Source organism: Oncorhynchus kisutch, linkage group LG2, assembly GCF_002021735.2.
Source record: "Oncorhynchus kisutch isolate 150728-3 linkage group LG2, Okis_V2, whole genome shotgun sequence".
Taxonomy (NCBI): domain Eukaryota; kingdom Metazoa; phylum Chordata; class Actinopteri; order Salmoniformes; family Salmonidae; genus Oncorhynchus; species Oncorhynchus kisutch.
In genome coordinates, this window is record NC_034175.2 from 3,924,965 (window position 1) to 3,941,226 (window position 16,262).

A 16,262-nucleotide genomic window follows, 5' to 3' on the forward strand; every position below is an offset into this window, starting at 1 on the left:
AAAGCAACTAGAGAGAGTACAGTGAGAGAAAGAGTAGGGAGAAAGAGATTAGAGCGAGAGAGATATGGGGAAGGAATGCTGTGAGGAGGGGACTGACCGACTGATGGGCTTGTAGTTATCAGTAACTAATGGTTTTGGGAATGTTCACTGATACTAATGGTCCATGTCACCACTCTGGAACTACTGTGGAACACTTATAGCACCAAACAACACCCTGACTTTAATCATTTCAGAGAAAGAAAGTCATTCAAGAAGGGGACAAGGAATTTAAGGCATTTATCCTGCGTATTGGATATAAGCCTCATTCTTTGGTCTGTTTTAAATCGCCTGACCGTTAATCTGTGTGATTGGAACGTGGGGCCAAGTCCAACCTCTCCTCCTCTGGTAATGCTCACGGTCTGGTCACCCACTTACAGTGTCTGGCTCTAGGGACCGATACACACCAAAAGCCCCCTGGCCTGAACCCAATTCAACTCCTTTCGGCCTCCCTCTGTCTCGGCAGTGAAGTGCTCACGTAGAACTAAGCACACGAAACCGCCGCCTTTGGCCAATAGCCGTTTTGTTGAAGAGGTTCTTTGTCCAGTCTAGTCCGTGTTTGATCTGTGACACCCCCCCCTCCCCCCGGGGTTATAATGCCCCCCCCCCCCTATTCCCGGTCTCTCCTAGCTGTTCTGTCACTGTTGTGACTCATGTCCTTTCCGTTCCGTCGCTCCCTCTCTCAATTAAAAAAAGAGAGAAAAACTTCAAACCTTCCGACCTTCGTTCTGCCTTTCCTGTTTCCACTAAACACAGGGCTCCCTCTCCTATTTTAGTCAAATCCCCCCACGCTCCCTGCGTATCCTGCCTTTCCTATTCCAGTCTTTTAAAGGTAGTGATGACAGTCTTACGTAACAGGGCTGAGCCAATTTGAGTATTAACAACCAATCACAACTGTTGCCTGAAAACCCTGATAAGACTCCTAAAATGGATGTCTCTCCAACCAGTGCTGCACAATGAAACACTTACACACACACCAGCCCCATTAACATGACCATAATGACAGTTACACACACACACACACAAGCCCCATTAACATGACCATGTCCATAATGACAGTTACACACATGCACAGAACAAGTGTGTTCAAAAGTCACCCAGCAGAGTTTAAACATTTAAGTTATTATATTTTATTACAAAAGTACAGTGAGCAATTCTTCATCCACAACAGGTGTGTGTGTTAGAAGTCATCCTGGTTGCTCCGTGCATCTCGTAGGTGTGTGAGTGATGCCAGGACCTTCTCTGTCGGTCTCCTCCCTAGCTGCTTCCCCCCTCTGGTCCTTACACTCACCGTGCCACTCACACACTCCTTCTCGCCTACCACTGGACACACACAGAGAAATAAACTATTATTGAATCAATATGTTTACAAGGTGTGTCAGTTTATTTTGAATCTACAGTAATCTAATCCATGTTCACCCACGCACTCTTACCAAATATGTAGTTGTACTGGGCCAGCTGTGCAGAGCGGATTTTCTTATTTAAGGTGGCACCGTGGTCATCATCCGCGTCAGCCATGAAGCCGGCCTCACGGAACTGTCGGACCACCTTAACAAGAGCAAAACACACATCACTCACAGTGGTGGTAGAGGAGACAGGAACCAGGCTACGGTAGAATACCAGTAAGGACGGCACCTTTTAAATTCCACCATGAGGGCCGAGACACTGGTGGCTGTATTACCTGGCTATGTATCATCATGACAGACCCCAGATCAGCAGTGTTGATAGATTCTCCTCCCCTGGGGCTACATGCGCATTACATACAGGAGGATGTATTGGCAATGTCTTGTAAAAAGCCTGCCAGTCACAACAAGTCAAGACAGAAACAGGAGCCGTGTCCTGATAAAGGCCTCAGAAACATTACATGTCTATATTCCATGTTATCTCCTGTGTCTGGTCTTACCTGCTGCTGGCTCATTAATCATGTGGCAGATGGAACTTGTAGAATATATTGATATGTGAGTAGTGGCATGTACGCACCTACCTTTGTTTCATTGTTGGTTCCCATGTGTTAAATAAATGAAAACCTGATCACAAAATAAACCTCAAATCAAGTCCTTTTCAGACTCATGATGAACCGTGTATGGGTAGTGTTGGATTAGCCTTCGACCTCTGGAGTCATTGAGGGGTACAGCTTTTGATGTGTGCTGAGTCATGTTGTGTTTGGTCGCGTGTGTGAGTGTATGGGGGGGGGGGGGGGGGTTTGGATTTCAGCCTGCAGTACAAGGGACATGTGTATAATGTGTCTCAGAGCAGGAGTGCTGATCTAGGACCAGGTTCCTCCTTTCCATGTAATCTTAAGAATTGAGATCCAAAATGAAAACTGACCCTAAATCAGCAATTCTACTCTGAGACACTTGATACATATGGACCCAGATCTGATATTATGAGTCCTGACCTGTTGCGCATATGACTCACTACCTCCCCCTACAGGAATAATCATGACCTGCGCTGGAGACAACCACAGAGGCCTGAAAGAGACGGAAAGGAGAGAAACTGAGTGAGTAAGAGAAATGTGGGTAACCAAAACGGTATCATTTTAGATTAATCAAATCACAGACATAGAAACAGACACACTTCTCACCATTTCCCCGAAAAATTCTCAGCCAATATAGCGATCATGCGTTCCAGAGATCCCAGAACAGCTCTGTGGACCATCACTGGTCTGTGGGTCTCTCCATCCCCCCTGAGAGTGAGAGAAAGGGTGAAAGAAAGCAAGGGAGAGAGAGGGTGAGGGAAGAGAGAAAGATGTGGTGAGAAAGGGGTAGGGGAGAGGAGATCACTTCAGTCTTAAAGCTACAATAACAAAGCGGACACCCCACCTCTGAAGGGATGAGCCTGGAGAAATGTAACCACTGTGAAATTCAGAGCTATGGATGCAAGGACTGACCATCCATGATATCAACATGTGTTTAACCTTGTTATGAGGCTATACAGTGTTTATTTATGTTATTTACAAACATTGTCCAGTGTATGTTCTTTTGCCCAGTCTGAGATGAGGCTTTTTCTTTGCAACTCTGCCTAGAAAGCCACCATCCCAGAGTCTCCTCTTCCCTGCTGACGTTGAGACTGGTGTTTTGCAGGTACTATTTAATGAAACTGTCAGTTGAGGACTTGTGAGGCGTCTGTTTCTTAAACTAGACACTAATGTACTTGTCCTTTTGCGCCGGGACCTCCCACTCCTCTTTCTATTCTGGTTAGAGCAAGTTTGTGCTGTTCTGTGAAGAGAGTAGTACACAGCGTTGTACGAGATCTTCAGTTTCTCACATGGAACAGTCTTCATTTCTCAGAACATGAATAGACTGACGAGTTTTAAGAAGAAAGGATTTTGTTTCTGGCCATAATCGAACCCACAAATGCTGATACTCAACTAGTCTAAAGGAGGCCAGTTTTATTGTTTCTTTAAATCTGCACAACAGTTTTCAGCTGTTCTAACATACTTGCAAAAGGGTTTTCTAATGATCAATTAGCTAATCCAAGTTTATCATTTGAAAAGGCTAACAACATGCCATTGGAACACAGGAGTGATGGCTGCTGATTATGGGCCTCTGTACACCTATGTAGACATTCCATTATTTATTTTAATCAGCCGTTTCCAACTACAATAGCTAATGTTGTAAATGACTCTCTACACCCTATTTCTGATCAATTTGTTGTTATTTTATGGACAAACTTATTTTGTCTTAAAAATAACTTCGTTTTTGTAATTGACCTCAAACTTCTGAACGGTAGTGTGTGTGTGTATATATACACAGTTGAAGTTGGAAGTTTACATACACCTTAGCCAAATACATTTAAACTCGTTTTTCACAATTCCTGACATTTAATCCTAGTAAAAATTCCCTGTCTTAGGTCAGTTAGGATGACCACTTTATTTTAAGAGAATGTGAAATGTCAGAATAATAGTAGAGAGAATCATTTATTTCAGCTTTTATTTCTTTCATCACATTCCCAGTGGGTCAAAAGTTTACATACACTCAATTAGTAGTTGGTAGCATTGCCTTTAAATAATTGAAATTGGGTCAAATGTTTTGGGTAGCCTTCCACAAGCTTCCCACAATAAGTTGGGTGAATTTTGGCCCATTCCTTCTGACAGAGCTGGTGTAACTGAGTCAGGTTTGTAGGCCTCCTTGCTCGCACATGCTTTTTCAGTTCTGCCCACAAATTTTCTATAGAATTTAGGTCAGGGCTTTGTGATGGCCACTCCAATGCCTTGACTTTGTTGTCATTAAGCCATTTTGCCACAACGTTGGAAGTATGCTTGGGGTCATTGTCCATTTGGAAGACACATTTGCGACCAAGCTTAACTGATGTCTTGAGAGGTTGCTTCAATATATCCGCATAATTTGCCATCCTCATGATGCCATCTATATTGTGAAGTGCACCAGTCCCTCCTGCAGCAAATTACCCACACAACATGATGCTGCCATCCCCGTGCTTCACGGTTGGGATGGTTTTCTTCGGCTTGCAAGCCTCCCCCTTATTCCTCCAAACATAATGGTCATTATGGCCAAGCAGTTCTATTTTTGTTTTATCAGACCAGAGGACATTTCTCCAAAAAGTACGACATTTGTCCCCATGTGCAGTTGTAAACCGTAGTCTGGATTTTTTATGGCGGTTTTGGAGCTGTGGCTTCTTCCTTGCTGAGCGGCCTTTCAGGTTGTCGATATAGGACTCATTTTACTGTGGATATAAACACTTTTGTACCTGTTTCCTCCAGCATCTTCACAAGGTCTTTTGCTGCTGTTCTGGGATTGATTTGCACTTTTTGCACCAAGTATGTTCATCTCTAGGAGACAGAACTCGCCTCCTTCCTGAGCAGTATGACGGCTGTGTGGTCCCATGGTGTTTATACTTGCGTTTGTACAGATGAACGTGGTACCTTCAGGCATTTGGAAATTGCTCCCAAGGATAAATCAGACTTGTGGAGGTAAAAAGAAATATTTAAAAAAGTTTGCCACAAAGTCATATTAAACATGCCTGAAAATACAAGTGTCTCACATGCTTCAAATGCCTAGAATCTTGCTAATCCAACTGCGTTGTCCGATTTAAAAAAGGATTTACTGCGAAAGAATACGATGCGATTGTCTGAGCACAGACCCCCATATCAAACTACTTATTCAGCCAGCACTTGCGTAACAAAATCACAGATCGCATTGAAATAAATTGTTTACCTTTGAAGATCTTGCTCTGGTTGCAATCCCAAGGCTCATTGTTACACAATGAATGGTCTTTTGTTCGGTTAAATCCATTTTTTATAGCCTAACACGAAACATTTTGTGAATGCTTATCTCGTTGAATTTCGTGTCATTCAATTTTCAACGAAACATCCGACGTAAATACACAGACTATACCTGACTTTATCCAGTCATGTTTGGTTTCCTTGCAATCAACTGTTTGTTTGTAACACAACCAAACTTGATGGGTCATTTTGCAGGACGTATTGACCAGAAAAAAACGATTGGAAGACAACAAGTGACGAGCTCATTGTGCACCAATTATATGACCACTGTCTCGTTGATTGACTGTATTTTAACCCAATGACAACTGATCGTCTTGAAATCTAGCTGGGTAAATAGCCAATGAGCTGAGGTAAGCGGCAATATGCAATGGTTGTGTGTTGGAAGACCAACCCATGTCGTAAACTCCAGCGTAAAGAGAGTCATTCGCTATTGAAGTTTTATTCCGGAAGGAGCTACGCATTTTACGCACAGCGTTGTTTTGGTAAACGAGCAGATTCAGCTGTTTATATATCAAATCAGTATGGCGACTAAGTGAGGGAAAGCTAAATCTAAGTCTAGATATAGAGATGTACACACAATTTTAGAAGAAATTGATCGGAAAAGTGAGACAGATTGTTGTAGGACGATTCATTTAGCGATTCCCAAGTGGAGGAATATTTTTTGAACGGAGAGGACACCGTTGTAGACACTGTGTATAATCTGTAACGTGCAGAAAAGGAACACTGTCACCGTTTGGACTGGTAAGTACTTCTCATGCTAATGCCGTTGTTTGAAATTAATAATATAAAATATTATTTGTGAAATTAAATAGCCTATTTGAGGCTGTTGAGGGGAGGGCAGGCCCACAACAATGGCCAAAGTGAAATGGAAACAGTAGATACAGCTGGTCTGTTGTAATATAATAGAGACAGTAGATGTAGCAGGTCTATAATAATATATTCAACCTTATGTTCCCTATATATATATATATATATATATATATATATATATATATATATATATATATATATATATATATATATAATATATATGTTTATTATACCTCAGCAGCACAATATTGTGTAGAGCTTTGGCAAAGTGGGTGATGTTATATCCTTCCTGTTTGGCCCTGTCCGGGGGTCTCATCGGATGGGGCCACAGTGTCCCCTGACCCCTCCTGTCTCAGCCTCCAGTATTTATGCTGCAGTAGTTTACCGTAATTTCCGGACTATAAACCGCTACTTTATTCCCAGGCTTTGAACCTCGCGGTTTATAAAATGACGCAGCTAATTTTTGGATTTTTCCCGCGTTCAAAAACACTGAGCACCGTCACATAATGTGACGTAAATCGAGCGAGCTCAAACTTCCCATTATTCTGATTACGGTAGTAATTTGTCACCCTCATCATGGCAAAGACACAGAGAAATGCATATGATGCAGCTTTCAAGTTGAAGGCGATCGATCTGGCTGTTGGAAAAGGAAATAGAGCTGCTGCACGGGACCTTGGCCTTAATGAGTCGATGATAAGACGTTGGAAACAGCAGCGTGAGGAACTGACTCAGTGCAAAAAGACAACAAAAGCTTTCAGAGGGAAGAAAAGCAGATTGCCCAAAGTATTTGCAGCCACTCGACATCAGTGTAAATCGTGCATTTAAGGTGGCGCTCCGTGTTCAGTGGGAGGCTTGGATGACAAGTGGGGAGAAATCCTTCACTTAAACGGGCTGCATGCGAAGAGCAACTTATGGTCAAGTCTGCCAGTGGGTCCTGACAGCGTGGAGCATTGTCAAAAAATCCACTATCATCAACGGGTTTCGAAAGGCTGGACTGCTGCATGTTGAAGGGGCAGCATGAGCTCAGCGGGGAATTTGCCTCCGGATGAAAGTGACGAGAGCGACAATGAAAACGATCCAACATCGGATGAAGCAATTCTGAGCAATTCGTTCGACACCGAACGAGATGACTTCAGTGGTTTCAGTGCACAGGAGGAGGAAGATAGTGACCAATGACTTTCTTGGAAGGCTACTGTTTAATTTTTGTTGCAAGCCGTGTTTCGTTAAAGCCTATTTATTTTTGTTACATGCCGTGTTTCGTTAAAGCCTATTTATTTTTGTTACAAGCCGTGTTTCGTTAAAGCCTATTTATTTTTGTTACAAGCCGTGTTTCGTTTAAAGGCTGTGTAAAGTTCATTTGTTTCAATGTACCGGTAGGCACCTGCGGCTTATAGACATGTGCGGCTTATTTATGTACAAAATACATCTTTTTTAATAATTCAGTGAGTGCGGTTTATATTCAGGTACGCTTAATAGTCCAGAAATGACGGTATGCGTCGGGGGGCTAGAGTCAGTTTGTTATATCTGGAGTACTTCTTCTGTCTTTTTCGGTGTCCTGTGTGAATTTAAGTATGCTCTCTCTAATTCACTCTTTCTCTCTCTCTCGGAGGACCTGAGCCCTAGGACCATGCGTCGGGACTACCTGGCATGATGACTCCTTGCTGTCCCCAGTCCACCTGGCCTTGCTGCTGTTCCAGTTTCAACTGTTCTGCCTGTGGCTATGGAACCCTAAACTGTTCATATTTACTCTAGAGGTGCTGTCCTGTTGCATCCTCTACAACTACTGTGATTATTATTATTTGACCCTGCTGGTCATCTATGAACGTTTGAAAATCTCGGCCATGTTCTGTTATAATCTCCACCTGGCACAGCCAGAAGAGGACTGGCCAGCCCTCATAGCCTGGTTCCTCTAGGTTTTGGCCTTTCTAGGGAGTTTTTTCTAGGCACCGTGCTTTTACACCTGCATTGCTTGCTGTTTTGGATTTTAGGCTGGGTTTCTGAGATATTAGCTGATGTATGAAGGGCTATATAAATTGATTTGATAGAGGACTGAGGGTCTTCCAAATATTGAAAGTGTGTAAATAGTTACCCATGTTATATTGGAAATGTATATATTTTTTTGCCCATTTTGGCATTTTGTATATAGTTATTTGTTTCAAAATGTATACCTTCACCAATTTGGCCACTTGGGTACATTTGGGCTATTTGTGTGGGACACCTGGGTGACTTCATGATAAATGTCATGTAGCACACTCATTTTTGAAGTTATCATTCAGAAACTTTGCACAAGTACTGTTGCCTTCTTATATTTTTCACTGAAATTGTCCCCATCATCCTATCTGAAGGTTTGTTTTATCTTGTTAATTTTAAAGATAAAAAAAAAAAAAAATAACCGTATGTTTTTTTTCATTGTGTTATATTCTCCTACATTTAACCCTTTCATGCGAGAGTTCCAAATATCTCTAACGGTCACCCCAGCGTGAGTTTTTTTTATGCACGTGATGTTAGAACGTTCTCTCCATTCCAGAATGTGATTGTTCGGTAACAGTACATTTAAATCGGCGCTGCCCTCAAACCAAAGCACGCAGCCTGTTTTTATTTGTCAATTTTAAATTATTTTCTAATACGTTTTTTTATTTCTAATAACAGTTTGAAATGAGGTGTGTTCCGCCTCATTCATTCACATACAAGTAGTCATTTTTACTTTTGCGGACCAATTAATTTTTTTGACATTTCTGACCCGGACAAAATTCCCCAAACACTTCTCAATTGTTTGTGCAGTTCAAGTCTGCAGACATTTGCTCATCTGCCGTCCTGCACACACGTGTTCATGTTTTACACCTGTCGCCTGCATCGCAATCAAAGTTGTTTTCGTTACCAATAATAACTTTGGAAATGTGTGCGTTTCTATCAAAGTGCCTTATTACGTTATAATAGTTTCTGCATGTCGTTTCTACTGTAGCATAATATTTTGGGTATATTCCTTATAACCGTGGACACGCAATGTAACGTTACTCATTTCATAACATTTATGGTATTATACTCAATGATTAGGTAGCTAGCTACATTCTTCTATTAGCTCTGGAAAACAATGCTAATTGCGTCAGGGAAGTATTAGCATGTGTTGTATTTTGAAGCTACCCTGGCTTTATGACTCCCAAGTGGCACAGCCGTGCTAGAGGCGTCACTACAGACACCCATCTTCAAATCCAGACTGCATTTCTATCAAAGTAAGTGCCTTATTACGTTATAGTTTCTGTGTGTCGTGTTATACTGTGTCTACTGTAGCTCACTGTGTGTATGGAGCGTAATATATTTGTGTATATTCCTTATAACCGCGGACACGCTAGGTAACGTTACTCACCTTTTATGGTGTTATATTAAATTGTGCTTATGTAACTAGTTACATTCTTCTATTAGCTCTGTAAAACAATGCTAAATGCATCAGAAGAAGATGTTGTATTTTGACGCTACCCTGGAAATTTTTTGAAATATCTTATACCACTTAGTCGTTTTCTGAGTGCATTCCACAAAGCTGTTTATCATGTCAGCCTTATCCACTGCCCCCATTTTGAGGTTATAGTCTAGCACGCAGTCTGGTTTGATGTTTCTCTGTCTGGTTTGTTTCTCTCTCCCGTCAGGTGGTCCAACTTCCCTGTGGCTGACATGGTTGCTGTATGGACAGAGGAGAGGACATGGACGTCTCGTTTGTCATGGAACTTTACTGCCAGCTGTTAACATTTTTTATTTTGTATAATGGGTCATTTACGATGGCAGTAGCGTTGTTGATGAAATGCAGTCATAGCAGCAGAACTAGAAAGCAGTCTTGGGAAAAGAGGGTGGCAAAGAAGGGAGTTGCAAACATAGGATCTCTGCCCCAGTATTCTCTTATGGAGTTCCTCTTTACGGTCACCAGAAATGTATACATTTCACTAATTGTGGCTGCCCTCCCCACTCCAGACTGGGACTCATCAACACAAACAGCAGGGCCAGGAGGGGTGAAATGGCTGGCAGCCTTCCAGCTACCACAGAACTCCTGTACTATCGGTCTGCCTCCGTCACCACCAGCATCTTCGAAGGGACCTGGGACTTTGTCAGTCGACAAGGGGTCCTCTGTCACTGTCAGAACCTGATTCCTGACATTCAGACTCATTGTCAGAATTTAAAAAAAATCTCAATTTCTGCATTTCTGAGTTGTCTCCTTTTGAAAGACATTGCTAATGCTACAGCTTAGCTCATTAGCTACGTACATAATAACAACACTGAATGGCTCAGAGCGGGAGTGAGAGGTTACGTGATTGACTGCCTGCACGCGTCCTATGTATCAATAAATCACTATCAAATGTTTTGTGTAGTGTTATTTTATTCACGTTTTTCAATTACCGGTGATAAATCATGCATTCCGATTTTTGCATAGATTGTAAAGGGCACATAGTATGTGTGTAAAATAATGTTTTGAAGGTTGTACTGATTATGAGCTAAGCTAATTCCAGCTATGTGTGTGGAGCCATGTTTGTTGACATACAATGCATTCTGGGTTTCACTTGATCGTCTGTCGGACCAAAGATGCTATATAGCAAAATGAGGTAAGAGTTCACAATTTTTTTTAAGACTTCCGGAAATTAATGGTGGGATGTGAACGACGGTAGATGACACACCCCTTCAACATGCATACTATAAACAGACCAAACACATCTCGTCTTCTCTTACTATCTTCGGTTTCTGTGAGGAAAAAAATGCATGGCTGCGCGCTGAAACTAATCGTCGGATTACTTTCGATTTCTATAAAGTGTTTTACATAGTTATTTCGATCAATGGTGAGCTCACCCGTGATGTGATTAATTATACATAGTAATTGCTATTAGCAAATTCATAATGTAGTTTATGTCAGCCTAGAGCTAGAAAATATGACAGCTTGTGTGGGGTCAATCTTTCCTCAGTTAGCGCTAGGACAACTAGCCTACATTTTTCCGGTTAGGATGATTGTGTTATGCTATATATACTGTACTTCTGTGAATATCTGAACATTGCATCCCAAAATAAACTGCTCACATTCTGGACATAACTTTGTAAGGACTGTGTTTGTGTAAATAGTTTCTGAAAAAAGTGTGGCCAGCTCAAACGCTGATTGTTGCGTCATTCGAAACTGGCCGTTCTAAACGAGCATTCTAAATGAGTGTTCTAATCACACAGGTGTGATCGTACGCTTCAGGGACCACTGTAGAACGATCACACCCGTGTGATGGTACGTGTGAAAGGGTTAATTCACATTTACACAAACTTCAGAATGTTTTCTTTCAAATGGTACCAAGAATATGCATATCCTTGATTCTGGGCCAGAGCTACAGGCAGGGGGGTAGCTGTAAGAGGTTAAACCCTTTACAATGAAGATCTGTGAAGTTATTCAGATTTTTACTAATTATCTTTGACAGACAGGGTCCTGAAAAAGGGATGTTTCTTTTTTGCTGAGATACAAATTAAATATATATATATCTCAATTAATTTTATAAATATATATCAATTAATTATATATATATATTTAAGTCCAAAAATGGATGCAACAACTTAGGATTCTAGCTTTAAATTCCCTCAGTCTAATAATGTTGCGAGCCATGTGCAACCCAATTAAATCTACCATTAGTTAGATAAGAGCAGAAGCTGCATCAGGGAACATCCCAGAACACACAGGTTGAACTGACATAGATGAGTGACTCACCCCACATACTGCAGGTCAAATCTGATTGGTAGCTGGAAGTCCAATTGGATGGTGGCACACTGGTGCTGTCGACCAATGGCGTCCTTGATCTGGATGTCAATCTAAGACAACAGGAAGATGTGAGAGTGTGTGAGTGTTAATAACATGGCTCTGTTTAGGGCGGGTTGCAGCGTTACACAACGTTCAGACAGAAGGGTTTTGTGTAACTGACCTTCGGCCCGTAGAACGCTCCATCTCCTGGGTTGAACTGCCAGCGCTCTCCAAACTGCTGCAGACTCCTCTCCAACTGCTGCTCAGAGAGAAAGAGACAGAGAGAGGTAGAGAGGAGAGTGGGGGGGGGGGGGTGACAACAGGGAGGTGAGTGAAAGAGGGAAAGAAAGTGGGAAAGAGAAATGGAAAGAAAGGATCTCATTTCTTCATTAAGCTTCTCCTCTGTGTTAATTTCCTGAGCTTTACTCCACAGAGGAAGAGCGCATAAACAGCAGCCACAGAACAGACAGGGTTTTGAGTTCGTCACATCCACATGGCCATATATCAACACTGATTGGATACAGTTTCATCTTCAATGCCCTTGCTGATCGAAGGAGGTTTTCACTCAAAATCTCACGATACATGGCCCCATTCATTCTTTCCTTTACACGGATCAGTCTTCCTGGTCCCTTTGCAGAAAAACAGCCCCAAAGCATGATGTTTCCACCCCCATGCTTCACAGTAGGTATGGTGTTCTTTGGAAGCAACTCAGCATTCTTTGTCCTCCAAACACGACGAGTTGAGTTTTTACCAAAAAGTTATATTTTGGTTTCATCTGACCATATGTCATTCTCCCAATCTTCTTCTGGATCATCCAAATGCTCTCTAGCAAACTTAAGGGCCTGGACATGTACTGGCTTAAGCAGGGGGACATGTCTGGCACTGCAGGATTTGAGTCCCTGGCGGCGTAGTGTGTTACTGATGGTAGGCTTTGTTACTTTGGTCCTAGCTCTCTGCAGGTCATTCACTAGGTCCCCCCGTGTGGTTCTGGGGTTTTTGCTCACCGTTCTTGTGATCATTTTGACCCCACGGGGTGAGATCTTGCGTGGAGCCCCAGATCGAGGGAGATTATCAGTGGTCTTGTATGTCTTCCATTTCCTAATAATTGCTCCCACAGTTGATTTCTTCAAACCAAGCTGCTTACCTATTGCAGATTCAGTCTTCCCAGCCTGGTGCAGGTCTACAATTTTGTTTCTGGTGTCCTTTGACAGCTCTTTGGTCTTGGCCATAGTGGAGTTTGGAGTGTGACTGTTTGAGGTTGTGGACAGGTGTCTTTTATACTGATAACAAGTTCAAACAGGTGCCATTAATACAGGTAACGAGTGGAGGACAGAGGAGCCTCTTAAAGAAGAAGTTACAGGTCTGTGAGAGCCAGAAATCTTGCTTGTTTGTAGGTGACCAAATACTTATTTTCCACCATAATTTGCAAATAAATTCATAAAAAATCTCAATGTGATTTTCTGGATTGTTCCCCCTAATTTTGTCTGTCATAGTTGAAGTGTACCTATGATGAAAATTACAGGCCTCTCACCTTCTAAAGTGGGAGAACTTGCACAATTGGTGGCTGACTAAATACTTTTTCCCCCACTGTAAGTGTCCGTCATTATGATTGCAATAGAGGCTATGCGCTGGGATTTATAGACATCACTTGTGGGACAGTAAACACACATTTACACAGCTGGCTCTGTGCGTGTACATCTGTCTGTATGTTGTGTGTGTGGTGTGGTGTGTGTACCTGCTCAGCATGGTCCCACAGTGCAGGCTCCCCCAGGCAGGGTGTAGGTCGGGTGGAGAGGAGACAGTGGAAGGAGAATCCAAAAACTCGATACACACTCCTCACAAAGTCCAAACACGCTATGATCTCCTCCTCCAACTGACAGAGAGTGTGTGGGGGGGTGGGGGTACAGGAAGGGATTGGGGGGCAGGAGTACAGACAGAAAAGGAGGACAGAGTGATGGAGACAGAATAGAGAATGTAAATGCAATATTGTAAAAGACAGTATAAATAAACAGATGTGAAACTGGAGAGTCCAGGGCTTTTGGGGTTAAGGGTTAACTTAGAGATGAGTCCAGGGGTTAAGGGTTAACTTAGAGATGAGTGAGGAGGAACAGTTGATTTATTGACTGTTCCAGTGATTGGATTAGCCAAAGTGGAAAACAAACCTCACAATATCATGTGAATCAGTGTGTGTATATGCGCAAGTGTGTGTGTGGTTTAATGGGATAAGGGAATCATTGGGGGGAGTCAGGGATACAATTCCACTTTCTCCCACTGTCTGCTGTCCTAGGAATTCCAGGGTGGAAAATGTGAGACAAATATCCAAAAAGGTTCAAATGACAGGAATTGTGTGTGTGTACCTGCTCAGGAGTGCAGAAGATGTGTGCGTCGTCCTGGCAGAACCTGCGGACCCGGGTGAGACCACCCAGAGCGCCGGACAGTTCGTTCCGATGCAGTGCCCCGAAATCGGCCCAACGCAAGGGGAGCTCCCTCCATGACCTTACACGCTGCTCAAACATCAGACTGGAACAGAGAGCTGTTATTGAGAAGTCCTGAACAGTGTGTGGGGCAGAGTAAGACAGAATGAAGGGGTGTGTGTGTTCTCACCAGTGTGCAGGACAGTTCATGGGTTTGAGTGCATAGGTGTGTGTGTCACCGGTCACAGTAAACATGTTTTCACTGTAGTGTTCCCAGTGACCCGAACGCTCCCACAGTGCAGTGCTGTATAGAGTAGGGGTCACAACCTCATGGAAGCCACGCCTCCTGTACTCAGTCTGGGGGGGGGGTGGAGAGAAGGAAGGGAGGGGTGGAGAGAAAGGGAGGAACAGAGATGTAACAACTTAATTATTACAGACATATTTCTTCTCTGTGCGTGTGTCATCCAGGGTTATTTGGAAAACAGACAGTCACAGTGTAGTAATTGCAGTGATTTCCTGACTACAACAGGAGTGTCCTGAGGTTACCATCAGGGTAAAGATGTCTGAATGAGCGGCTGTGTGTGTGTGTGCACACGGAAGCGTACTTCGCTGATTGTTGTGGCCATTCTATTCTAAAACCATAAAAAATACCAGGGGGTGTTAACCTGTCTAGGACACACGTTCTGTTAACGGATTACAATTACATTAAGTTTATTTGACGACGTTTACTGACACCGGTCATATTCAATGGGGGTTGCGCGTTAATTAATCAGTTATTCTGCACTCTGGCACACTCAGACGAGAGTAGATAGCCAGAGTGAATTAACTAATGCACCCTAAGTCAATCAAAGCAAAGTTGGTAGAATGTTTGAATTTGGAACGTTTGGCTGATAAGAGTAACAGCGTTGATTTGAAAGTAGTTCTATTTCCTTGCCATGGTCATTCTATTCATAAGAATACGTACATTTGAATATGATGATCTCACAATTGAAAAAAGCAACTTTAGAATGTTTGATTGATAGGCACCCATGTTGATATGGAACTGTTTTGGTGGTATCAACACCAAGACTAGGACTCGTTTCTGCCAGAGCCATATATGAAGATATTTCTGCCAGAGCCATATATGAAGATATTTCTGCCAGAGCCATATATGAAGATATTTCTGCCAGAGCCATACATGAAGATATTTCTGCCAGAGCCATACATGAAGATATTTCTGCCAGAGCCATACATGAAGATATTTCTGCCAGAGCCATACATGAAGATATTTCTGCCAGAGCCATATATGAAGATATTTCTGCCAGAGCCATATATGAAGATATTTCTGCCAGAGCCATATATGAAGATATTTCTGCCAGAGCCATATATGAAGATATTTCTGCCAGAGCCATATATGAAGATATTTCTGCCAGAGCCATATATGAAGATATTTCTGCCAGAGCCATATATGAAGATATTTCTGCCAGAGCCATATATGAAGATATTTCTGCCAGAGCCATATATGAAGATATTTCTGCCAGAGCCATATATGAAGATATTTCTGCCAGAGCCATATATGAAGATATTTCTGCCAGAGCCATATATGAAGATATTTCTGCCAGAGCCATACATGAAGATATTTCTGCCAGAGCCATACATGAAGATATTTCTGCCAGAGCCATACATGAAGATATTTCTGCCAGAGCCATACATGAAGATATTTCTGCCAGAGCCATACATGAAGATATTTCTGCCAGAGCCATATATGAAGATATTTCTGCCAGAGCCATATATGAAGATATTTCTGCCAGAGCCATATATGAAGATATTTCTGCCAGAGCCATATATGAAGATATTTCTGCCAGAGCCATATATGAAGATATTTCTGCCAGAGCCATATATGAAGATATTTCTGCCAGAGCCATATATGAAGATATTTCTGCCAGAGCCATATATGAAGATATTTCTGCCAGAGCCATATATGAAGATATTTCTGCCAGAGCCATATATGAAGATATTTCTGCCAGAGCCATAT

General features: G+C 42.3%; 1 protein-coding gene across 4 annotated transcripts in view; it reads right to left on the reverse strand.

The window, feature by feature from the left end:
• Positions 1 to 1,150: 1,150 nt before the first annotated feature.
• LOC109885978 (threonine--tRNA ligase 1, cytoplasmic-like) overlaps positions 1,151 to 16,262 on the reverse strand; it is a 30,005-nt gene continuing 14,893 nt past the window's right edge. Inside the window, exons 10-19 of one of the 4 annotated variants that reach the window (XR_004211991.1) lie at positions 14,439 to 14,605; positions 14,192 to 14,354; positions 13,570 to 13,707; positions 12,016 to 12,093; positions 11,805 to 11,905; positions 2,621 to 2,722; positions 2,435 to 2,507; positions 1,718 to 1,833; positions 1,470 to 1,584; positions 1,151 to 1,359 (exon numbers count right to left, since the gene is read on the reverse strand). Coding sequence is in view for 3 of the 4 variants with exons in the window: in XM_031837752.1 (XP_031693612.1) it covers positions 1,217 to 1,359; positions 1,470 to 1,584; positions 2,435 to 2,507; positions 2,621 to 2,722; positions 11,805 to 11,905; positions 12,016 to 12,093; positions 13,570 to 13,707; positions 14,192 to 14,354; positions 14,439 to 14,605 (1,080 nt within the window). In the remaining variant the exon portion in view is untranslated. The other 3 variants (XM_031837752.1, XM_031837760.1, XM_031837763.1) reach the window with 3 other exon arrangements.